The following is a 25415-nucleotide window of genomic DNA, read 5'->3' as shown; positions in this document are numbered from 1 at the left end:
ATAAAAAAAAAGGGGAGAATAAAAATAGTATATAAAAATATATGTATATTATAATAATGTGGATAAGACGTGAACATTACATAATCATAACATTCATAGCATGCATATCATATTTATTTTCAAAACATTAAAAGAAAAAAAACTATCTTTATCTCCAGTCACACCATTAGAGAAGGCAACCAAGCAATCATACCACCGTATCAAACCCGTGCTCAGAAGAAGAAAGCTATGGAACAGCTAGAACAGAATCAAGCCGCCCTTCGCGAAGAAGTAACTCAGTTGAAAGGTAATGTAGATGAGATTAAAGGAGGGATGGCTCAGATGTTGAGTTTCATGAAGGACATCAGGGATGAACAGGAAAGGGCTAGGGAAGCTCGGAATCAGTATGAGGAAATACCGAATGATGGCAACCCACTGCTAGGATTTGTTCAGGGCTCCGACGTCCGCAAATCAAATGCTCAATCCTCTAAGAGGGTTATCAGAACCCATGAAGAGGGAGAGGCTTCCCATGAAGGTTTCATTCCCACCACTCAGAAAGATGGGGCGCCTCGCACGATTCGCATCCCCGCTAACAATCCATCTAAGGATGAAGATTACGTGGATTTACAATATGGGGAAGTGGAGGAAACAAATCAGGAACCCCAGCATAAGCAAATCCAATCTGATTCTGAAGAAAGTGCTAGGAATAATGGACAAATCAAAGCATTAGAAGAAAGGCTGAAAGCAGTTGAAGGATATGACGTCTTTGATGTGGATACCTATGAAATGAGCTTGGTTCCGGATTTGACTATTCCCCCTAAGTTCAAGATACCCAACTTTGAGAAATACAAAGGACTTACATGTCCAAGGAGTCATTTACGCATGTATGTCAGGAAGATGGCTGCTTATGCCAATGACCAAAAGCTAATGATACATTTCTTCCAAGACAGTCTAAGTGGAGCATCTGTCGAATGGTACATGCAATTGGAAAAGACACATATCCGGAGCTGGAATGATCTTGCTAATACATTCCTAAAGCAATATAAGTACAACCTGGACATGGCACCCAATCGAATGCAATTACAGAATTTGTCCCAAAAAAAGGAAGAATCATTCAAGGAATACGCCCAAAGATGGCGAGAAATGGCATCCCGAGTCCAACCTCCGTTGCTGGAAAAGGAGTTGGTTGACATGTTTATGAGAACTCTACAAGGACCATACTAAGATAAGATGATTGGAAGTGTATCCTCAGGATTCTCAGATCTAGTAGTCATCGGAGAAAGAATTGAAGACGGAATCAAAAATGGGAAAATACAAGGAGCGTCGTCTAACTCTTATCACTCAAAGAGGCCCACCTCAACCTTCGCTAAAAAGAAGGAAGGGGAGACCAACGCAATAGTGCATCAAGAGCCTAGACCTCCTATGTCTTACCACCTCAACAAAACAGGTTCCAAGGTCCTCCGAGGAAATTCGATCCTCTGCCCACTTCCAAAAGTGAAATACTAAAATACTTGCTGAACGAGCAATTGGTAGAACTCAGGCCTATGCCACCTCCGATTCCTGGAAAAGCTGCACCCAACTTCAGACTCAATGAAAGGTGTGAATTTCACGCCAATTCTCCTGGAAACACGTTAGAAAAATGCTGGGCTTTCAGGCACAAGGTTCAAGACCTGATCAAGTCTGGGGCAATTGCTTTCGACAAACCTAATGTGAAGACAAATCCCATGCCTCGTCACGATGGCATGGTCAATGCAATCGAGGTCGTCACTGAGCAAGAGTTAGTTCAACAACGGAGTTCCCCTATAGATTCCCTTAAGAGGTATCTACTCGCAAGGGGGTTCATCCTAGAACATAACGAGGCTTTTAAGGACACCCTGCAGAGACTCGTGGACCAAGGGATAATTCAGTTGAAAGAACACCCCGAGGAGGAGTATGTGGCCATGCTGGAAAGGAACGAGCCATTAATAATACCTAGTGCAGGGACAAGGAAGACATTAATCATCCCATGCGCAAAACCACCATTGCTGATACCCACACAAGTACACACTAGGATCATCCCAGTCAAAGATCCATATCCGGTGTACAAAATGAAAGCGGTCCCTTGGGAATATGATTCTAGTAGTAATACAGAAGTAAAAAGCATTGTGGGGCCTGGAGGTATGACTCGTAGTGGTTGCATATTCAATGCTGCGAAACCGAATGAGAACTTAGCACAAGCAAGTAATCAAGCTACTGTGGTTCCAACTGAAGAAGGCGCAACCAAGGATAAAGAGGTCGCTAACAAAGACGCTGAAGAATTCTTGGCATTAATCAAGAAAAGTGACCATAGAGTGGTGGACCAGTTACACCAAACCCCGTCCAAAATATCACTCCTCTCGCTGCTAGTACATTCGGAAAAACACCGAGATGCCTTGATGAAAATCCTGAATGCTGCCCACGTAACTAAAGAAATCACTATAAATCAATTTGATGGAATGGTGGCTAATCTCACCGCTGGGGCATGTTTAAGCTTCAATGATCATGAGCTACCCCCACAAGGGAAAGAGCACAACAAAGCCTTACATATCTCCATACAATGTGGAAAAGCTCATATATCCAGAGTTCTGATTGACACAGGGTCGTCACAAAACATGATGCCAAAAGCCACTCTCGACAAGATAGCCTTGGAGGGCCTGGTAGTTAGACCAAGTCGTCTGGTAGTCAAAGCCTTCGATGGATCACAAAGTCTGGTATTTGGAGAAGTAGACCTCCCTGTAGTAGTTGGTCCCCACACATTCTGCATAAATTTCCAAGTGATGGAAATTGAACCTGCTTATACCTGCTTATTGGGACGTCCCTGGATTCATACTGCTGGGGCAGTCACCTCCACTCTACATCAAAAAGTAAAGTTCGTGGACGGGAACTCCATAGTGACCGTCAATGGGGAGGAGGATATATTTGTTAGCAATCTAGACTCATACCGATACATTGAGGCTGGAGAAAAGGCGTTGGAAACCTCTTTCCAATCACTAGAGATAGCAACTGCTGTCACACTGCCGGTAGAGAAGATACGAAGGGCGGTGACATCCTGGAGAGACCTGCAAGACCTGAAGATGGAAGGCTGGGGCAAAGTGCCAGAAGTTCAAGAGAAGAAGGATCGTCTGGGGTTAGGATACCAACCAACAAAGAAGGCTGCAAAGAAAGAGCAACAATTCCCTCCGATTGCGCAAACTTTTGTCACATGCGGATATGAGCATGTATCTATGATATCTAGTATGGAGGGTACATCCAACTTCATCCGAATGATCAGACCAGGAGAACAGCTACAAAATTGGACAAGCCTGGAGATACCGGAGATAGTTTACATTTCAAAGTAATTTGTTTTGTCGTGTGTTTTATTTCCCTTTCAATTAATCAAAAAAAGAAAAAAAAACAATGCCGCTCATGCCTCGCCCGAAGCATAGAGTTGGTTTGTAAGGGCCCCATTTTACTTTCAAAGTTTGAGTTTATTAATAAAATTGTCGTTTGCATTTGGTATTGAAAACAACGTCTCGTTCTTGCTAAAATGACAAATAAACATTCTTGCATAAAACAAAAGCACAATCATAATTGCATACTAAAAACCAAACATAAACATGTGCAGATCACCTTCTAACATCACCGATAATAATACTGCTGAAACTCAATATGAACTCGAGGCTCTCGCTAATCAGTCTGAGGAAGGGGATGAGGAAGACGATGAACTTCCGGAAGAATTGTCAAGGTTGATGGACAGAGAATCCAAAAGCATGCTCCCTCCTCAAGAAGCCATTGAAATCATAAACTTGGGCACCGATAAAGAACCCAAAGAAATCAAGATTGGGGCAACCCTGAACGAGGATGTAAAAGCAACGCTGGTCAAACTCCTCCACGACAATGTAGAAATATTCGCTTGGTCATACCGCGACATGCCTGGTTTGGATACAGATATCGTGGTACACAGGTTACCTCTCAAAGAGGGATGTGCACCTGTCAGGCAAAAGCGCAGAAGAGTTCGACCGGATATGGATAGTAAGATCAGGGAAGAAGTGCTCAAACAGTTCGACGCCGGGTTTCTTGCCGTAGTCGACTACCCACCCTGGATTGCCAATATAGTGCCAGTTCCTAAGAAGGACGGGAAGGTACGCATGTGTGTCGATTACAGAGATCTGAATAAGGCAAGCCCAAAGGACGACTTTCCACTACCACACATAGACATACTAGTGGAGAATACCGCACAAGCTTCGGTATTCTCATTCATGGATGGATTTTCTGGATATAATCAGATCAAAATGGCCCCCGAGGACATGGAGAAAACCACCTTCATGACATCTTGGGGTAATTTCTGTTACAAGGTGATGCCTTTTGGATTGCGAAATGCCGGGGCAACGTATCAGCGAGCGATGGTCACACTGTTCCATGATATGATCCACAAGGAAGTCGAAGTATATGTGGACGATATGATCGCTAAGTCTCATACTGAAGAGGAGCACATTACGCATTTGCAAAAGTTATTTGAACGATTAAAGAAGTTCAAGCTAAGGTTGAATCCGAACAAGTGTACATTTGGTGTGAGATCAGGAAAGCTGTTGGGATTCATAGTAAGCCAACGAGGCATAGAGGTAGATCCTGACAAAGTGAAGGCCATACAAGAAATGCCCGTTCCAAGAACAGAAAAAGAGGTTCGTGGTTTCTTAGGTCGTTTGGATTACATCTCAAGGTTCATATCGCACTTAACTGCTACATGCGAACCCATATTCAAATTACTAAGAAAAGATCAACCAATCAAATGGAACGACGATTGCCAAGTAGCTTTCGAAACCATAAAACGTTATTTACAAGAGCCACCGATACTCGTACCCCCCGTATCAGGACGACCTTTGATCATGTACCTTACCGTCCTCGAAAGATCTATGGGATGCGTACTAGGGCAGTAAGATGAAACTGGCAGGAAAGAACACACTATTTACTACCTTAGCAAGAAATTCACCGATTGCGATTCCCGATATTCACCATTGGAAAAGACATGTTGCGCCCTAGCATGGGCCTCCAAACGTCTAAGGCAATATATGCTGAACCATTCCACATGGTTAATATCAAGGATGGATCCGCTGAAATACGTGTTCGAAAAATAGGCTCTTACCGGAAGAATCGCTAGATGGCAAATGCTGCTGTCGGAATACGACATTCAATATGTCACGCAAAAGGCAATAAAATGGAGTGTACTGGCAGAACATCTAGCTCATCAGCCCATCGAAGAGTACCAATCTATGAAGTTCGACTTTCCTGATGAAGACATCATGCTAGTAAAAGACTACAAAATACCAGGACCCGACGAGGGACCCGAACCGGGTTTGGTATGGAAACTCATGTTCGACGGTGCCTCAAATGTACTAGGTCATGGCATAGGGGAAGTATTGACATCTCCCGATGACCGGAACTTACCCTTCACTGCGAGACTATGCTTTAATTGCCCCAACAACATAGCAGAATACGAAGCATGCATATTAGGGTTAGAAGCTGCAATCGATCTAAGGATTAAACTACTTGAGGTGTATGGGGATTCAGCGCTGGTAATCCACCAGGTCAATAAAGAATGGGATACTCGAGATGCAAAGCTAATTCCATATCGAGACCTTATACTCGAGTTAACAGCTGAGTTTGATACAATCACTTTTACTCATATCCCGAGGGAGGAAAATCAAATAGCTGACGCGTTGGCGACACTTTCCTCCATGTTCAAAGTGACTTGGCCAAACCACGAACCACGAATAACGGTTAGACACTTCGATGAGCCCGCCTATTGTCTCGCAATTGAAGAGCAATTTGACAGCAAACCATGGTACCACGATATCAAAAGGTATTTGGAAAAACAAGAATACCCAGAGAGCGCCTCTACAATTGATAAGAAAACATTGAGGAGATTAGCATCTAAGTTTTTCCTAAACGGTAATGTCCTGTACAAGCGAAACTACGATTCAGTGTTGCTAAGATATGTGGATAAGAATGAAGCTCGAGAGCTCATCAAAGAGGTCCATGAAGGAACCTTTGGAACTCATGCAAATGGACATTCAATGGCAAGGAAGATATTAAGAGCAGGATACTACTGGTTAACAATGGAGGCTGATTGCTTCCAATATGCAAGGACATGTCACAAATGCCAAATATACGCCGACAAAGTACACGTACCGCCAAATCCTTTGAATGTGCTGAGTTCACCATGGCCGTTTGCGATGTGGGGGATTGATATGATAGGTATGATCGAACCCAAAGCCTCTAATGGACACCGATTCATATTGGTTGCCATCGACTATTTCACCAAGTGGGTCGAGGCTGCTTCCTATACTAATGTAACAAGACAAGTGGTTACCCGGTTCATCAAACATAACCTCATATGCCGATATGGGATTCCAAGTAGAATCATCACCGACAATGGGTCAAACTTGAACAATAATATGATGAAGGAGTTGTGCGAAGAATTCAAAATTGAGCACCATAATTCTTCACCATATAGGCCCAAGATGAATGGCGCTGTTGAAGCCGCAAAAAAAAATATCAAAAAGATAATACAAAAGATGGTGAAGACGTACAAGGATTGGCATGAAATGCTTCCCTTCGCCTTACACGGTTACAGAACCTCAGTGCGCACATCCACAGGGGCAACTCCTTTCTCTTTAGTCTACGGTATGGAAGCAGTTCTTCCCATTGAAGTAGAAATTCCCTCTTTAAGAGTCCTAGTTGATACAAAGTTAGAAGAATCGGAATGGGTAAAAACCCGTTTTGATCAGCTGAATCTCCTTGAAGAAAAGCGACTGACGACTTTGTGTCACGGACAACTCTATCAAAAGAGAATGAAAAAGGCGTTCGATAAAAAGATCCGTCCTCGAACTTACAAAGAAGGAGATCTCGTCCTCAAGAAGATCTTACTACCCCGACTCGATGCTCGAGGAAAATGGACACCTAACTATGAAGGTCCATACGTCGTCAAAACAGTATTCTCAGGAGGAGCGCTTGTCCTCACCACTATGGATGGAGATGAGTTATCGCATCCAATCAATTCAGATGCAGTCAAGAAATACTACGCATAACAGAGGCAAGATTCCAAACCAGATCCAAGATGACTCATAAAGGATGAAAGTCGTGCAATCATCAACTTCTGAAGTCGAAGGATTACTGGGGACCTCGATAATAAAAGAGCGATAGCAGTGTTAATATCATTTCTATTTGTCATTTTCCTCTCTTACTTTTGTACATTCGCCAGTTCAAGGCAATAATCAATAAAACTTTCTCTCTCTTTCCCTTGCATACCTGTCTTTTCATTTCGATACCAAGTGCAAAGAATAATTTATTTCTCATAAACTTTAAACTTCGAACTTAAAACAAGAAACTTACAAATCATTAGACCAAATAAAGGGGATAAGACCACGAAATCTCCGGCAGTCAATACACGTCTGGTAACATGATAGTTCCGCAAACACTGCAATATCTCAATATACTAACCTCAGACGATCTGGGTTAAGACCCGCAAAGTTGCTCGAAAGGTTAAACAAATCCAATGGGTGACAGAAGATAATACATCAAAGTCATCATACATATCCATATTCATATACACTCACATATGTGCCATCTGCATAAGCATGCATACATTTATCATAAGCATATACATTTGCAAAGCATCATTCTACAGATAAAGCTTGTCTCCCAATCGGCTTTTCCTAAATCCTATTTCAAATCCCATTCCAATTCCTATTTCAATCCAAATCGTGACCTTCGCGTTACGTCTTATCACGGCAGTGATAATGGCACCTCCTATTTCAATCCAAATTGTGACCTTCGCGTTACGTCTTATCACGGCAGTGATAATGGCACCTCCTATTTCAATCCAAATCGTGACCTTCGTGTTACGTCTTATCACGGCAGTGATAATGGCACCTCCTATTTCAATCCAAATCGTAACCCTCGCGTTACGTCTTATCACGGCAGTGATAATGGCACCTCCTATTTCAAACCAAATCGTAACCCTCGCGTTACGTCTTATCACGGCAGTGATAATGGCACCGAGCTCACTGGCAATAGCCAACACTCATTTCAATTTCAATTCCGATTTCAACCCCAAACATGTCCTACCACGTTAATCCCGTGGCCAGCAACGCATCTACTCCACATCCCGCAATATTAGAAAATTTCAGGGTATTCTCAGTGTTCAATAATCTTCCACCTTCAAACCGCAACAGGCAAATACGCCTGTCCGCCTCTTCAGGTTTAAGAAGATTGAACAGGGGCAGCTGTCATACCCCAAAATTTGCCTCATTTATTTCAATCAATAAGGATTCAAAAGACTAGGGTTCCACCTAAACAACACTCCTAGCCAAGAGCCTCCTAAGGCTAGGGTTTGAGATTCTCTTAGGGGAATCAATAAGATAGGGTTCTTAATCAAGGGCATATGGTTCAGGGTAATCTAATACAACTCCATGGCAAAAGTCAAGGCACAACTCCAAAGGTTACCTGCTCAAGCAATCCCAAGGTCCACAGTCAAAAGATCCAAACCTAAAGGTCAAATACAACACAAGCATGATTCAAACTTCTGATCATTGATTAAATATCAAGTACATAAGTGTATACCCATCATTTGATCAAAATTTGATCATGATTTATCAGTAGAAACTCAGAGATGAACAAATACAAAAAGGTTCAAATTAGGGTTTCTCTAGGAAAAAGTCAACTCAACTTTGACTGATCATAACTTTCACATGGAGCATCAAAAATTCCCCACTTAAAGCCTATCTTGAAGGAAATTGAATTCTCTACAACTTTGTCCCTCACAAGCCAAGGCTAGAAATGCTTCATTTGAGAGGTATGGTGCAAAAGATTACAGGTCATTTTCAGGCATCCTTCAAAAGCAGTTTTTTCCCAAAGAGGATATGATCAAGATAAAAGCTCCAAATGAAAAATATGTTCCAAAGTGGCTTGTAGAGGACCTCTTGAGGTTTCCAAAAAGTATTAGAACTCCCTCATAGCTTAAAAATTGAGTGAGATATGCTTGATCAAAGTTGGGTGATTTTTGGAGATAAAATGTGAAATAAGAAGGTTCAAATTGGATTTGTTGCAAATAGGCCCATACTTTTGTGACTTAAACTTGGCCCACAAGTTATCCAAAACATATGCCACGAATTATATCACTTTATTGGATTTTTACACAATTTTATTTCATTTAAAATTGATTTTTAATGATTTAAATAAGTGGGAAATCAAATATTTTGGTAGAAAATATATTTTGGTGATTTCCAATCAACATTAATGCTAAAATATAATATATTTTCGTGGCAAATTAATTGGAAAGAGATGGATGCAATTTTGGCCAAAATATAAAAACTTATTATTCAAGAATCAAATCAAATTTTCAAAAAAATTTGCAAGAATGGATTCAAGGATCTTTGGGCTTCAATTTCTTAACCTAATGCAAGCCTATAAGTAGAGGAAGGGGTGCACTGAGACAGGGGTTACGAATTCTGGCCAGAGGCATACTTGCAAGAACTCCAAAATTCACCCAAAATCTCAAATTCGTTTTCAAAGAATTCGTGGCTTTCAACAAGATCTAAGGGTTTCAAAAGCTTCCTCAGGGGATTTGGAACGTGTTTGGATTGGTACTCTGCTTCAGCACCCCCAGAAAATTCTCCAATAGGCCAAAGTAAGTCGTTCTGAAACTTGATTCGATTGGCATGATGCGTGCATATTTATGATGTTTTGATTGTGTGTTATGCTTTGTATGAATGCTATGAACATTTCCTGAAAGTTAATTTGATTTCTGGGCACGTTTGGGATGGCTCACCATTGTTGACCGAGGCAAGCTCTAGGGTTTATAAATTAGGGGTTTTCTCTTGGGGTTAAATTAGGACAAATAAGAGGTACAGTTAAGTTCGCGTGAGAGAGACGAGGAAGGTTGATAGGTCGCGAAACGTTTATGCATGCAGGTGCTCTATTCGCTATTTTTCCAAATGCATAGGCTACGAAATATTTCGTAGCAAAATCGTAGCAAGAAATTTACAGGTTTTGTGTCTTCCTGGGGAAGACAATGAGGTGCCCCTCTCTTATTGGTCTGTTTAAAAATTGGCGTGCTTGGTATAGTGGGCTTTCCAGTTATTTACATATTGATCTGCGCGCGTATGTTAAACAAATAACATGGCTGGTTGAGTTGGTTACACGCTTCTATGTGAGGGAGAGGTCGCAGGTTCGAGCCTCCCCTCCAACATACTATTTTTCTTCAGTTTTCAATGCTTGATCCAGTGCGTCCCAGGCCTTAGGGTTCACCATACACCTGCCAGATCTGGCCATTCAATCCTCCTTTAGCTTAATCCAACGCCCTAATAAGGTCCCCATACTATGAACCCCTAATCTAACCACATTGAATCAAAACCCTAAATAACTAAATAAATTTTAATTAACATATTTATTTTAATTAATTCTTTTAATATATTTATTTATTTAATAATAATTATTTTCCATAAATAAATTAATATGTAATATTTATATTAAATTAATATTTGTTGTCCGTTCCGATTAAATCAATTAATCGCTATGGTCAACAATAATTTTAATTAAAATGCTATTTAATTAAAATAAAATTAGTTTCTATTTGGTTAAATGATTGCAACTATTTTATTAGTTGTGATGATTAACCGTTCTTCTTCTCTCGCTTCAATTTGTTATTCTTTTTAATCGAATCAATCGATTACGAGGGATAACAATACAAATAAAATTCATAAAATTACTAAAAAATACCATTATTCGTTATTAGTGATAATTAAATCAATGGATTAAAATTGGTAACGATACAAACGCTAACTTGTTAACTATGGTAATTGAATCAATCGATTATTGCGGTTAATGATACAAATTAAAACTAGGGTTGTACGCCCAAACCTTAAAATACTTCCCCATTTTTCAAAACTTATGGTATCAAACTACACATTATCATAGGCTATTTTAAAAGCCTTTGAGGCAATTCCCAAACCTATCAAATTCAAATTCTAAGGGCGTACAACCCTCCCCGAACTACGTAGACTCTGATCCTCCCTAAGGAGGTACGTAGGCACTTGGCAACAAGGCGAGTCCCCTTCCTCCAAATCTTAATCATGTCCATAATTAAGCCTTTAACCCTATTAACTATCTTTCACCCTTCTTTATGTTTTTGCCATAACCCTTATCTTTGCAATGTTTACCTTCAGGAAAGGGTTTTGGGTGCCTAACACCTTCCCTTAACCCGAATATAGTATCTTACCCTGATCTCTGAATTGCATAGGTTTCCTATTCGCCTTGGTAGAATAGGTGGCGACTCTCTAAGTTATAAATTTTTAGGCAGGTTGCTACAAAGTGGACCTTCCTGTTATAGTTGGTCCTCACACCTTCTGCATCAATTTCCATGTAATGGAGATTGAACCAGCTTATACCTGCCTACTAGGGCGCCCTTGGATTCACGCAGCTAGGGCAGTTACCTCCACCCTCCATCAGAAATTAAAATTTGTGGATGGGAATTCCATAGTGATCGTTAATGGAGAAGAGGATATATTTGTCAGCAATATGGATTCATACAAATATATCGAGGCTGGAGAAGGAGCATTGGGTACTGCATTCCAAGCACTGGAGATTGCAACTGATGTTACACTACCTGTGGAGAAGGTGCGAAGGGCGGTAACATCTTGGAATGATCTACAAGACGTGGATATGGAGGGCTGGGGCAAGCTACCAGAGGTCTTGGAGAAGAAAGATCGCCTAGGGTTAGATACCAACCATCAAGGATCACAAGCACTAAGAAGGAGGAACAATGATTCCCCCCAATTATGCAGACTTTTGTGACCGGCGGGTATGAACATATGGCTATGGTGTCCAACAAGGATTCTCAGGAAGGAACGTCCAACTTCATCCGAGAGATCAGGCCAGGAGAACAGCTGCAGAATTGGACAAGTCTGAGGATACCGGAGATAGTTTTCATGTCGAAGTAATTTGCTTTTTGTGTTTTATTTCCTTTCGTATTAAAAAAACAGTAACGCTCATGCTTCGCCCGAAGCATAGAGTCTGTTTGTAAGGGCCCCATTTACTTTCAGAGTTTAAAGTTTATCAATAAAATTTGTCTTTGCATTTGGTATCGAAAACATTGTCTTTTCTCGCATTTATTTCTTTTCTTTTCAAAAATGACAAATAAATTTCGCACACAAAAGCACAATCATATCTGCATACTGAAAATAAAACATAAAAACATGTGCAGATCACCTTCTAACACTACCAGTAATAATACTGCTGAAACTCTATATAAACTCGAGGCTCTCGCTAATCAGTCTGAAGAAGGGGATGAGGAATACGATGAACTTCCGGAAGAGTTGTCAGGGTTAATGGACAAGGAATCCAAAAGTATGCTCCCTCCTCAAGAGGCCATTGAAACCATAAATCTGGGAACAGATGAAGAACCCAAGAACATTAAGATTGGGGCAACACTAAACGAGGACGTGAAAGCAACGCTAATCAAGCTTCTCCGTGAGTATGCAGAGATATTTGCTTGGTCATACCGTGACATGCCAGGGTTGGATCCGGATATTGTCATGCATAGGTTACCGCTCAAAGAAGGATGTGCACCTGTCAGACAAAAGCGCGGAAGAGTTCGACCGGATATGGATAACAAAATCAGAGAAGAGGTGCTCAAACAATTTGACGCCGGGTTTCTTGCTGTGGTTGACTAACTACCGTGGATTGCTAACATAGTTCCAGTTCCTAAGAAAGACGGGAAAGTACGTATGTGTGTGGATTATAGGGATTTAAACAAAGCAAGTCCTAAAGACGATTTTCCACTACCTCACATAGATGTGTTGGTGGATAATACAGCGCAAGCGTCGGTGTTCTCCTTCATGGATGGGTTCTCTGGGTATAATCAAATCAAAATGGATCCCGAAGACATGGAGAAGACAACCTTCATGACATCTTGAGGCACCTTCTGCTACAAGGTAATGCCTTTCGGATTGCGAAATGCAGGGGCAACATACCAAAGAGCCATGGTTACACTATTCCATGACATGATCCACAAGGAGGTTGAAGTATACGTAGACGATATGATTGCCAAGTCTTGTACCGAAGAAGAGAATATCACACATCTGCAAAAGTTGTGCTTAAAGAAGTTCAAGCTGAGGTTGAACCCGAACAAATGCACATTCGGTGTAAGGTCAGGAAAGCTGTTGGGATTCATTGTAAGCCAATGAGGCATAGAGGTAGATCCCGACAAGGTGAAGGCTATACAAGAAATGCCTGCTCCAAGGACAGAAAAGGAAGTACGTGGATTCTTGGGTCGACTAAATTACATCTCAAGGTTCATTTCACACCTAACAGCTACGTGTGAGCCTATATTCAAGCTACTCAGGAAAGATCAGCCAATCAAGTGGAATGACGATTGTCAAGTAGCCTTCGAAACTATAAAGAACTACTTACAAGAACCACCGATACTCTTACCTCCCGTGCCAGGAAGACCGCTGATCATGTACCTCATAGTTCTCGAAAGATCTATGGGGTGTGTACTGGGGCAACAAGATGAAACAGGCAGAAAAGAACACGCTATTTATTACCTTAGTAAGAAATTCACGGATTGCGAATCTCGGTATTCACCATTGGAAAAGACATGTTGTGCCCTAGCATGGGCCTCCAAACGTCTAAGGCAATATATGCTGAACCATTCCACATGGCTGATATCGAGGATGGATCCTTTGAAATACGTGTTCGAAAAACAAGCCCTCACGGGGAGAATCGCAAGATGGCAAGTGTTACTGTCAGAATACGACATACAATACGTCACTCAAAAGGCAATAAAAGGGAGTGTACTGGCATAACATCTAGCTCACCAACCCATCGAAGAGTATCAGTCTATGAAGTTCGACTTCCCTGATGAGGACATTATGCTCGTAAGAGACTACGAAATACCAGGACCCGATGAAGGACCCGAACCGGGCTTGGTATGGACACTTATGTTCGATGGAGCCTCAAATGCATATGGACACGGTATAGGGGCAATCTTGACATCTCCTGAAAATCGTCACTTACCTTTTACAGCAAGACTGTGCTTTGACTGCACCAACAACATTGCAGAATACGAAGCATGCATATTGGGATTAGAAGCCGCAATAGATCTGAGGATTAAACTACTTGAAGTGTATGGGGACTCAGCACTGGTAATACACCAAGTCAATAAAGAATGGGATACTCGAGATGCAAAGCTAATCCCATATCGAGATCTTATACTGGAGTTAATGGCTGAATTCGAGATAATCACTTTTACTCATATCCCAAGGGAAGAAAATAAAATGGCAGATGCACTGGCAACACTCTCCCCTATGTTCAAAGTGACCTGGCCAAACCATGAACCACGGATAACGGTTAGACACTTTGATGAGCCTGCCTATTGTCTCACAATCAAGGAAGAGTCTGATGACAAACCATGGTATCACGATATCAAAAAGTACTTGGAGAAACAAGAATAGCCGGAGGACGCCTCTACGATTGATAAAAAGACACTAAGGAGACTAGCATCTAAGTTCTTCCTGAGCGGAAATATCCTATACAAATGGAACTACGACTCGGTGTTATTAAGGTGTGTGGATAAAAACGAAGCTAAGGAGATTATCCGAGAAGTACACGAAGGAACATTCAGGACTCATGCGAATGGACACTCAATGGCGAGAAAAATACTGCGAGCAGGGTATTATTGGTTAACAATGGAAGCCGACTGTTTCCAATACGCAAGAGCATGTCACAAGTGCCAGATTTACGCTGACAAAGTACATGTACCGCCAAATCCGTTGAACGTCCTGAGTTCACCGTGGCCATTCGCAATGTGGGGGATTTACATGATAGGGATGATCGAACCGAAAGCTTCGAATGGACACCGATTCATATTGGTTGCCATATACTATTTCACCAAATGGGTCGAAGCTGCCTCTTACACCAACGTGACGAGACAAGTAGTCACTCGGTTCATCAAGCATAACATCATCTGTCGGTATGGGGTTCCAAACAGGACTATCACCGACAATGGGTCGAATCTAAACAACAACATGATGAGGGAGCTGTGCGAAGAGTTCAAGATTGAACACCACAATTCTTCACCATACAGGCCTAAGATGAACGGCGCTGTCGAAGCCGCAAATAAAAATATCAAAAATATAATACAAAAGATGGTGAAAACATACAAGGATTGGCACGAAATGCTTCCTTTCGCCCTACACGGTTACAGAACCTCGGTACGCACATCCACAGGGGCAACCCCATTCTCCCTGGTTTATGGTATGGAAGCAGTCCTCCCCATCGAAGTGGAGATTCCTTCATTGAGAGTCATAGCTGACACAAAGTTAGAAGAATCGGAATGGGTAAAAACTCGTTTTGATCAGCTTAATCTCGTTGAAGAAAAGCGACTGACGGCTTTGTGTCACGGGCAACTCTATCAGAAAAGGATGAAGAAGGCGTTCGATAAGAAGGTCCGTCCTCGAACTTACAAATAAGGTGATCTTGTTCTCAAGAAAATTCTATTACCTCGACTTAAAGCCCGTGGAAAATGGGCACCTAACTACGAAGGTCCATATGTTGTAAAAACGGTGTTCTCAGGAGGAGCATTGGTTCTCACTACAATGGATGGGGACGAGCTACCGCACCCAATCAACTCTGATGCGGTCAAAAAGTATTACGCCTAGCAAAGGCAAGATTACCGGCTGTAAACCAAAGACGAACTACAAAGGATAAGGATTCGTGCAATCATCTACTTCCAAGGTCGAAGGATTACTGGGACCCTCGATAACAAAGAAGTAATGGCAGTATTAATATCATTTCTATTTGTCATTTTATTTTCTTGCATTTTTGTACACTTGCCAATTCAAAGCAACATCAATAAAGTTTCTCTTTTCTTTTGCATACTACGCCGTCTCTCTCATTTCAATACCATTTGCAAAGGAGAAATTATTTTCATAAGCTTTAACTTGAATTTAACATGAAAAACTTACAAACTGTCAATACAAAAGCAATAGGATAAAACTACGAAATCTCCGGAAGGCTACATACGACCTACGCTGCGATCGTTCCGATCTACCACAATTCTTTCATAAAGGATAATATCAATGGATCATTCAAAAACAATCCGAACTAGGATTCACGGACATTTCAAAAGGGGTTAAACAAAAGCAATGGGTGATGAGGAGATAAGGTGTTGGGGTTATCATACTTATTCATTTGCATACACGTAACATTTACGTACGTAAATATTCATACATATACATCATACAAACAACAGGGACATATACACGCGCATAATGCATACACAAGATGCATACGCAATTGCAAAAACAAATTCCTACACAGGTGAAACTTGTCCGAACAAGGATAAACAATACTATTAGTGCAGGTAAGTTTGCGATAACCCTCGCAAATGATCCTATTGGTGCAGGTAAGTTTGCGATAACCCTCGCAAATGATCCTATTGGTGCAGGTAAGTTTGCAATAACCCTCGCAAATGATCCTATTGATGCAGGCAAGTTTGCGATAACCCTCGCAAATGATCCTATTGGTGCAGGTAAGTTTGCTATAAGCATAGCAAATGATCCCCTTGGTGCAGGTGAATTTGTCCGAACAAGGATAAAGGATCCTAATGGTGCAGGTGAAATTTGTCCGAACCAGGACAGATGATCCGAATGGTGCAGGCGAGCTTGTCAGAGCTATGACAAGTAATCCTATTGGTGCGGGTAAACTTACTAGAACTATAGTAAGTGGGGGTCCACAAATTACGAAAGTTTGCTATCAATGGTACCAAGCTGATCATACAACTAACTACAAGTCCTCGCTATGTAAGACTCAGGCTTTAGCAGGACGATTCTTTCTCTCACACTCAAGCACGTGATAAATTTAGGGGTCTTCCATTATTTAATAACTCTTCGATCCGAACAACGTGAGACCTGCGTATTCTCACGCCATCCGATCCAAGGTAATTAAATAGGAGCAGCTGTCATACCCCAAAATTTGCCTTCCATATTTCACTCACAATGATTCAATGCTCAAGAGTTTCATCAAGGAACTCTCTTACGCAAGGTTCTTCTGAAACTAAGGTTTGGGTACTCTCCTAAGGTAATGGGATAAGTGAAGCCCAATGAAGTCCCACCATGGTTCATTATGCTCTAAGGTGCTTACATAACAAAGGTCAAGACTCAATTCCAAAGTTTGCCCACTCAATGGTCCAGATGATCCACAGTCAACTAGTTTGACCTAAAAAGTCAACCATAGTCAAAGCACAGTCAAAATCTCTCAATTTTGATCAACATCAAGTGAGTGAGGATATATCCATCATTTGATCAAAGATTAATCATAAGTCCATTAATAGAAACTCAGAGATGAACAAATACAAAAATGTTCAAATTAGGGTTTCTCTGGGAAAAGTCAACTCAACTTTGACTGACCATAACTTTCACATGGAACATCAAAAATTCCTCGCTCAAAGCCTATTTTGAAGGAAATTGGATTTTCTACAATTTTGTCTCTCACAAGCCAAGGCTAGAAATGCTTCATTTGAGAGGTATGATGCAAAAGATTACAGGTCCTTTTCAAGCATCCTTCAAAAGCAGTTTTTTTGTCAAAAAGGATATGATCAAGATAAAAGCTCCAAATGAAAAATATGTTCCAAAGTGGCTTATAGAGGACATCTTGAGGTTTCCAAAAAATTCTAGAACTCCTTCATAGCTTAAAAATTGAGTGAGATATGCTTGATCAAAGTTGGGTAATTTTTGGAGGCAAAATGTGAAATAAGAAGGTTCAAATTGGAATTTTTTGCAAATGGACCTATGGTATTATGATTCAATCTTGGTCAACAAGTCATTAGTGTTACCCAAACCATGTGCCACGAATTTTAGATGTTTTCTTGATTTTATATGATTTTTTATTTCATTTAAAATGATTTAAAAATAACTTAATTGAAAGAAAATCAAATATTATATTAGAGGATTCATATTGGCCCATTCCAATCTATATTTATTGCATATTTTCAACACAATTTCGTGCTAGCAAGATTGGAAAAGAGTGAATCAAATTTTGGCCAAAATAGAAAGTTTCTATTCAAAAATAAAATCAATTTTTACAAACTTGGTAAGATTGGATTCAAGAAGCATTTGGGCTATTTTCTTAACCTAATCCTCTCATCTATAAGTAGACAACACAGAACAATGGACTAGGGGTCGAATTTCTGAGGGAAAGAAGTGCACTCAAGAACACAAAAGTTCCACATAAACTTGAATTCGGTTTTGGGGAATTAAAGCATTGCAAAGAGTTTTGAAGAGTGCAAAAGGTTCCTTGGAGGTTTCTGAATTGATTGGGATCGTTACGCTGCAACAACAACCCCAGAACAATCTCCAATTGACCGAGGTAGGTAACTCTTATTGTATATTATGGTTTGTATGATTGTTGTGAACATTCCTGTGTGTTTAATTGGATTTCTGGGCACGTTTGATACCGATTGCCATTGTTGATAGGATTAGGGTTCTTGAGTCAAATTTAGGGTCTTCTTGTTAGAGGTAAAATTAGGACAAATCAGGGGCACCCTTGGGTTCGCACGCTTAAGACGAAAAGGACAGGGGGGTCGCGAAACATTTATTCACATGTATGTGCTATTCGTTGTTATCCAGGTAAGGATTTGCTACAAACGAAGTTGTAGCTAAATCGTAGTAAAACGTGCAGGGGTTTTGGGGACGATGATGGCGTGTCCCTATGCTCTTGGCTGGTTTAAATTCTCGCGCGCGTTTCCATATATCGTTTAGCTTATTTTACATGTATTTATGAAAGAGTTTCTTAAACGCGTGCTGGCTCCAGTTGGGTTGGTTTGTGGAAATAGTTGTGAGGGGGAGGCCATGAGTTCGAGCCTCCCCTAGGACATATATTTTTTCTGAAATTTCCTGTGCAATCCTGTGTGTTCCCATCTAAGCCATGCACCATAGACTCTCAGATCCAACCTTTCAATCCCTTACCCAGCCAGATCCAACGCCCAGAGATTGTCCCTGTACCATATACCCTAATAACAAACATATTGAATCATAACCCTAATAAAATAAATTATTTTAATTAATTTGTTTGTTTTAATTAGAATATTTTTAATATATTTATTAATATAGTAATAATTATTTTTACAAATAAATTAATATATGATATTTATATTAAATCATAAATTGTTGTTCGTTCCGATTAAATCGATTAATCGCTATGGTCAATAATAATTTTAATTAAAATGTTATTTAATTAAAATGTAATTAATTCCTATTTGGTTAAATGGTTTCAACTATTTTATTAGTTGCGATGATTAACTCTTCTTTGTTTCTCACTTTAATTCGTTGTTCTTCTTAATCGAATCAATCGATTACGAGGGGTAACGATACAAACTAATTCATAAAATTGTTAAAAAATATTCTTATTCGTTATTAGTAATAATTGAACCGATCAATTAAAATTGGTAATGATACAATTTCAAATCTTTTAACTATGGTGATCGAATCTATTGATCATTGCGGTTAATAGTACAAAATTAAATCAGGGTTGTACGCCCAAACCCTAAAATACTTCTCAAACCCTTTCAAAACCACAATATCAAACTACGGATTATCATAACTACGATAGGCCACTCAAAAAGCCTCCAAAAACCATATCTAATCAAATTTCAAATCCTAAGGGCGTACAACTCGTCTCTATATAACCATTTAGGAAGGAACTCTTAACATCCATCTGATATAGAGTGATGTTATGTTGAGTGGCAAAAGAAATCAATAAGCGAATAGATTCTAACCTGGCCACTGGTGCAAAGGTTTCTGTATAGTAAATCCCTTCTTGCTGACTATAGCCCTGAGCAACCAGTCTGGCTTTGTTTCTTACAGCTTCTTCTTTTTCGCTTAACTTGTTTCTGAAGACCCACTTGGTTCCAATGATGTTGAATCCTTTTGGTCTAGGAACAAGATCCCATACATCATTCCTTGTAAATGGATTTAGTTCTTCTTGCATGGCAATTATCTAGTCTGCATCTTCCAGATCTTGATCAACAGAAGTTGGCTCGATTAGAGAAACAAGACCTAATTGACCTTCTGCATTGTTCTTAAGGAATGATCTGGTTCTAATAGGATCTTCTTTCTTTCCCAGAATGACATCTTCTGAGTGAGCAGAGGTGAGTCTAAAAGATCTTCTGACAGTTGGCTCTTCAGAAATTCTGAGATTCTCTAAAGAAGCAGCAACTTGATCTTCTAATCCTTTGCTTCTGGGTTCTCCAGCTTCTGAGTCACAGACTTCAATATCTGCAAAATTCTCAAACTGCTTTGGCTTTTCAAGACCAAGCTTATCATCAAATCTGATGTTCATTGATTCTTCAACAATCAATGTTTCAGTATTGTATACTTTGTAGCCTTTTGAGCGTTCAGAATATCCAAGAAGGAAACACTTTTGTGCCTTAGAATCAAACTTACTCAGATGATCCTTAGTGTTCAGAATATAACAAGTACATCCAAAAGGATGAAAATATGAAATGTCGGGCTTTCTGTTCTTCCACAATTCATAAGGAGTCTTATTAAGAATAGGTCTTATAGAGATTCTATTCTGAATATAACATGTAATATTTATTGCTTCTGCCCAGAAATGCTTAGCCATATTGTTTTCGTTGATCATGGTTCTGGCCATTTCTTGTAGATTCCTATTCTTTCGCTCTACAACTCCATTTTGTTGAGGAGTTCTAGGGCAAGAGAAATCATGGGCAAAGAACACTGAATGAGACTCATCCTTTCGCCACCATGATCACTTCTGACCTTTATGATTTTACACTCTTTCTCATATTGAATCTAAGTGCAGAATTCAAAGAACGCTGAATGAGACTCATCCTTATGTTTCAAGAACTTTACCCATGTCCAGAGACTATAATCATCTACGATGACTAATCCATATTTGCTCCCTCTGACAAAAGCTGTTTTGACTAGGCCAAACAGATCAATGTGCAGAAGTTCTAGCGGCCTAGAGGAAGAAACAACATTCTTAGACTTGAATGCAGGTTTGGAGAACTTTCCCTTTTGACATACTTCGCAAAGAGCATCTGATTTATATTTCAGATTTGTGAGTCCTCTGACCAGATTTAGTTTGTTAATCTGAGAAATCTTTCTCAAACTAGCATGACCTAATCTTCTGTGCAAGACCCATTGCTCTTCGCTAACAGACATAAGACAAGTTACCTTCTGATTCTTAAGATCTTGAAGATCAATCTTGTAAATGTTGTTCTTTCGCTTGCCTGTAAATAGGATTGAGCCATCCTTCTGACTTACAGCCTTGCAAGACTTTTGATTGAAGATTATGTCATAACCATTGTCACTTAATTGACTTATGGACAATAAGTTATGCGCTAATCCTTCTACAAGAAGTACATTACATATGGAAGGAGAGTTACCAGTAGTTATGGTTCCAGAGCCAATTATCTTGCCCTTCTGATCTCCTCCAAACTTTACTTCTCCTGCGGACTTAAGCACCAGGTCTTGGAACATAGAACTTCTTCCCGTCATGTGCCGCGAGCACCTAGAGTCCAGGTACCATGACATGCTTTCCTTTTTCTTCTTTGCTGCGAAGGATATCTGCAACAGAAATTATCTTCTCCTTAGGTACCCACAACTTCTTGGGTCCTTTCTTGTTAGTTCTCCTCAAGTTCTGATTGAACTTGGGTTTAACATGATAAACAACAGGAGGTACAACATGATATTCCTTAGGTTTAGCATCATGCTATTTTATAGGTTGTGTCACATGCTTCTTAGTGTGTGTTACATGAAAGCTTTTGGCATGTGAGGTGAGCCTAATATCATGGGAGTGGCCATACTTGAACTGATCATACAATGGCTTGTATGTGATTTTCATATCATATACAGGTTCAAGTTTGTATGGGGTATCACCCTCATAGCCAATGCCAAATCTCTTGTTTCTAGAAATAGCATATATCATAGAAGCAAGATGACTTCTGCCAATACTTCTAGATAAGAACTTCTTGAAACTCAAGTCATATTCTTTAAGAATATGGTTCAATCTTGGAATAGATTCTTCTGAACCAGAAGATGACTCAGCATCTTTGGATAGTTTTAAAACTTTTTCTTTAAGTTCAGAATTTTCTAATTCAAACTTCTTAGTTTCAGATACAAAGAGCTTTCTCAGCTTTTTGTACTTGATACTAAGCCTAGCCTTGATTTCAAGAATTTCAGCTAAATTGGAAGCAAGCTCTTCTCTAGTTAGATCAGAAAATACCTCTTCAGAGTCAGATTCTGATTCTGATGTAGATTCTGCTTCATCATCCACAGTAGCCATCAGCGTAATGTTTGCCTGCTCGCCTTCAGAGTCTGATTCTGATTCTGATGAATCTAAATCATCCCAGGTTGCCATAAGACCTTTCTTCTTATGAAACTTCTTCTTGGGCTTCTCCTTCTAAAGCTTTGGACACTCACTCTTGTAGTGTCCTGGCTCATTGCACTCGAAGCAAGTGACCTTCTTCTTGTCAGATCTTCTGCTTCCAGAAGATTCTCCTCTTTCAGGCTTCTTAGAACTTCTGAAGTTCTTGAACTTCCTTTGTTTGCTCTTCTAGAGTTGGTTTACCCTTCTGGAGATCATGGACAGTTCATCTTCTTCTTCTGATTCTGATTCTTCAGAATCTTGTTCTTCTGCCTGAAATGCGTTAGTATATTTTTTATAATTAGATTTTAACGCAATAGAATTGCCTTTCTTCTGAGGTTCATTAGCATCTAGCTCAATTTCATGACTCCTCAAGCACTGATCAACTCTTCAAGAGAGAATTCAATCAGGTTCTTGGCAATTTTGAAAGCAGCCACCATTGGACCCCATCTTCTTGGCAAGCTTCTGATGATCTTCTTGACGTGATCAGCCTTGGTATATCCCTTGTCAAGAACTCTTAATCGAGCAGTTAGAGTTTGAAATCTTGAGAACATTGTTTCAATGTTTTCATCATCCTCCATCTTGAAGACTTCGTATTTCTGGATCAAGGCAAGAGCTTTGGTCTCCTTGACTTGGGCGTTTCCTTCATGAGTCATTTTCAATGATTCATATATGTCATAGGCAGTTTCTCTGTTTGATATCTTCTCATATTCAGCATGAGAAATAGCATTCAGCAGAATAGTCTTACTCTTGTGATGATTTTTGAATTGCTTCTTCTCATCATCACACATTTCATGTCTTGTCAGCTTTACACCACTAGATTTCACTGGATCTTTATAACCATCCACCAGAAGATCCCATTGAAGGATAGAAAAACACTTAGAAAGGGGGGGTTTGAATAAGTGTAGCTTTAAAACTTGTAAGATAAAAACTATTTGCACAATGATTTTTATCCTGGTTCGTTGTTAACTAAACTACTCCAGTCCACCCCCTTGGAGTGATTTACCTCACTTGAGGATTTAATCCACTAATCACAAAAGATTACAATGGTTTTCCACTTAGAAAACTGCTAAGTCTTCTAGAGTATACTGATCACAACCTGATCACTCTAGGAACAATCTGCTTAGATACCCTCTAAGACTTTCTAGAGTATACTGATCAACAACCTGATCACTCAAGTTCTTACAACTTAATGTAAACTAATTCTTTTAAGAGTTACAATGCTTCTTAAGTTTAAGCTTAATCTCACTAAAGTATTACAACAGCAATGTAGTGAGTTTGATGATGAAGTTTGAGAGCTTTTGAATTTGACAGCGTTTCTGTATGTTTGCGCAAGTGTTGTATTCAGCTTCTCATCAGAACTTCAATATATAGGCGTTTGAGAAGATGACCGTTGGGAGCATTTAATGCTTTGCATAATCCGTACAGCATTGCATTTAATGTTTCACTCTTTTGTCAACTACCTCGAGCCTTGCTTTCGCTGTGTCTACTGACGTTGCCTTTAATAGCTTCTAACGTTCCTTTTGTCAGTCAGCGTAGCCTGCCATCTTGTACTTGCTTCTGATCTGATATTTGTGTAAACAACGTTTGAATATCATCAGAGTCAAACAGCTTGGTGCAGAGCATCTTCTTGTCTTCTGACCTTGAAGTGCTTCTGAGCGTGATACCATGAGAACTTCAATGCTTCTGCTTTTGATCTCAAGTTCTTCTGATGCTTCAATAGACCATGTTCTGATTCTACTTGACCATCTTCTGATGTCTTGCGAGAGCATGTTCTGATGTTGCATACTTGAACCTTCTGAGTCAGTGCTTCTTGCGCTGATTTTGTGCATACTCTATATATATATTTCCTGAAATGGAAATTGCATAGGATTAGAGTACCACATTGTCTCAAGAAAAATTCATATACATTGTTATCATCAAAACTAAGAATATTGATCAGAACAAATCTTGTTCTAACAGTTGGTTCATCCTCCTGAATGACTATTTGGTCTGTCCTTCGACGTGTCGACGTTTCAGGAGCGCCTAAAAAGTTTGCTATTCGACCCATCTGTGCTGACAATTGTTGACATGTCTCAGAGTTATCTTGATTGGTTTTGTTGATGTTCTGTATTAAAGGAGAAAAGATAGCTCTCATTTATCTGGCCAACAAACCTATCATATCTTGATTACTGGCGTCCATCTGTTGTCGGAACACTGCTTGATTGTTTGTTGTCAGTGTGGGTAAGACATTTTGAATTTGGACATTTTGTCCCATGTTATTCATACCAGAACCAGCATTTTGGAATGGGGAGAAAGCTGACATATTGGGTGCAGTGTAAACAGGTATACTACTACTTAATCCTGCCATGTAAGAATATGGCATCCCATAAGGTGGATCTCCCCATTGTCTTTGGCTTTTGAATCCTTGGTTCGGAGGTGGTGTCCCCTGAGTGCTAAATGGTGGTATCTGGCTTACTTGTGCGTTCGATGGAGTGGTTTCCGCGGTTGTAGCGGCAACGAATGCTGAATTATTTCCCTGGGTCGTTCCTGTAGACCCTTGTATTGGACCAGTTACGGCCACTGAATGCGTTGGCGCAGACATGGGCTATGTTTGGGCATTGGGACCTGTAGTGTCTGTTGCACTAGCATTGTTATTTCCCGATCCCTGTGGAGGGTCTTGTTGTCCCCCTTTGTTAGTGTTGTTAGCCATTATTTTAGTATATCTTCTCTTAGGTATTGGTTGGTTATTCTCGAAAATTTTACCACTCATAAGGTTCATACAACACAGATGGCAACGAAAACATTGAATCTACAAACTAATTGAAATGAATAATACTTGAAAATAACACTATGACACAGTCCCACCAGGTGTGCCAATTTGTTTACCAGTGATTTCTGACAAACAACCGCTAGTCTTCCAAAGTGTTTAAACAATTTGGTTACCTGCAGGATCGACTCGATTGATCCTAGGACATTGTCAAATAGTGTTTCAAAGATTCGATTCATGTTCA

At 40.0% G+C, this 25415-nt stretch overlaps 1 protein-coding gene across 1 annotated transcript; it reads left to right on the top strand.

Annotated features, from left to right (window-relative positions):
• The first annotated feature begins 312 nt into the window (after positions 1-312).
• LOC131616905 (uncharacterized) lies at positions 313-24552 on the top strand. Its single transcript, XM_058888351.1, has 3 exons — positions 313-676; positions 1513-3017; positions 24541-24552. The coding sequence occupies exons 1-3, from the start codon at positions 313-315 to the stop codon at positions 24550-24552; spliced, it is 1881 nt and encodes a 626-aa protein (XP_058744334.1).
• The last annotated feature ends 863 nt before the right edge of the window (positions 24553-25415 follow it).

This window comes from Vicia villosa, linkage group LG7, assembly GCF_029867415.1.
Source record: "Vicia villosa cultivar HV-30 ecotype Madison, WI linkage group LG7, Vvil1.0, whole genome shotgun sequence".
NCBI lineage: Eukaryota > Viridiplantae > Streptophyta > Magnoliopsida > Fabales > Fabaceae > Vicia > Vicia villosa.
Note: the sequence above shows the minus strand (reverse complement) of the source record. Positions and strands in the feature narration are given on the sequence as shown.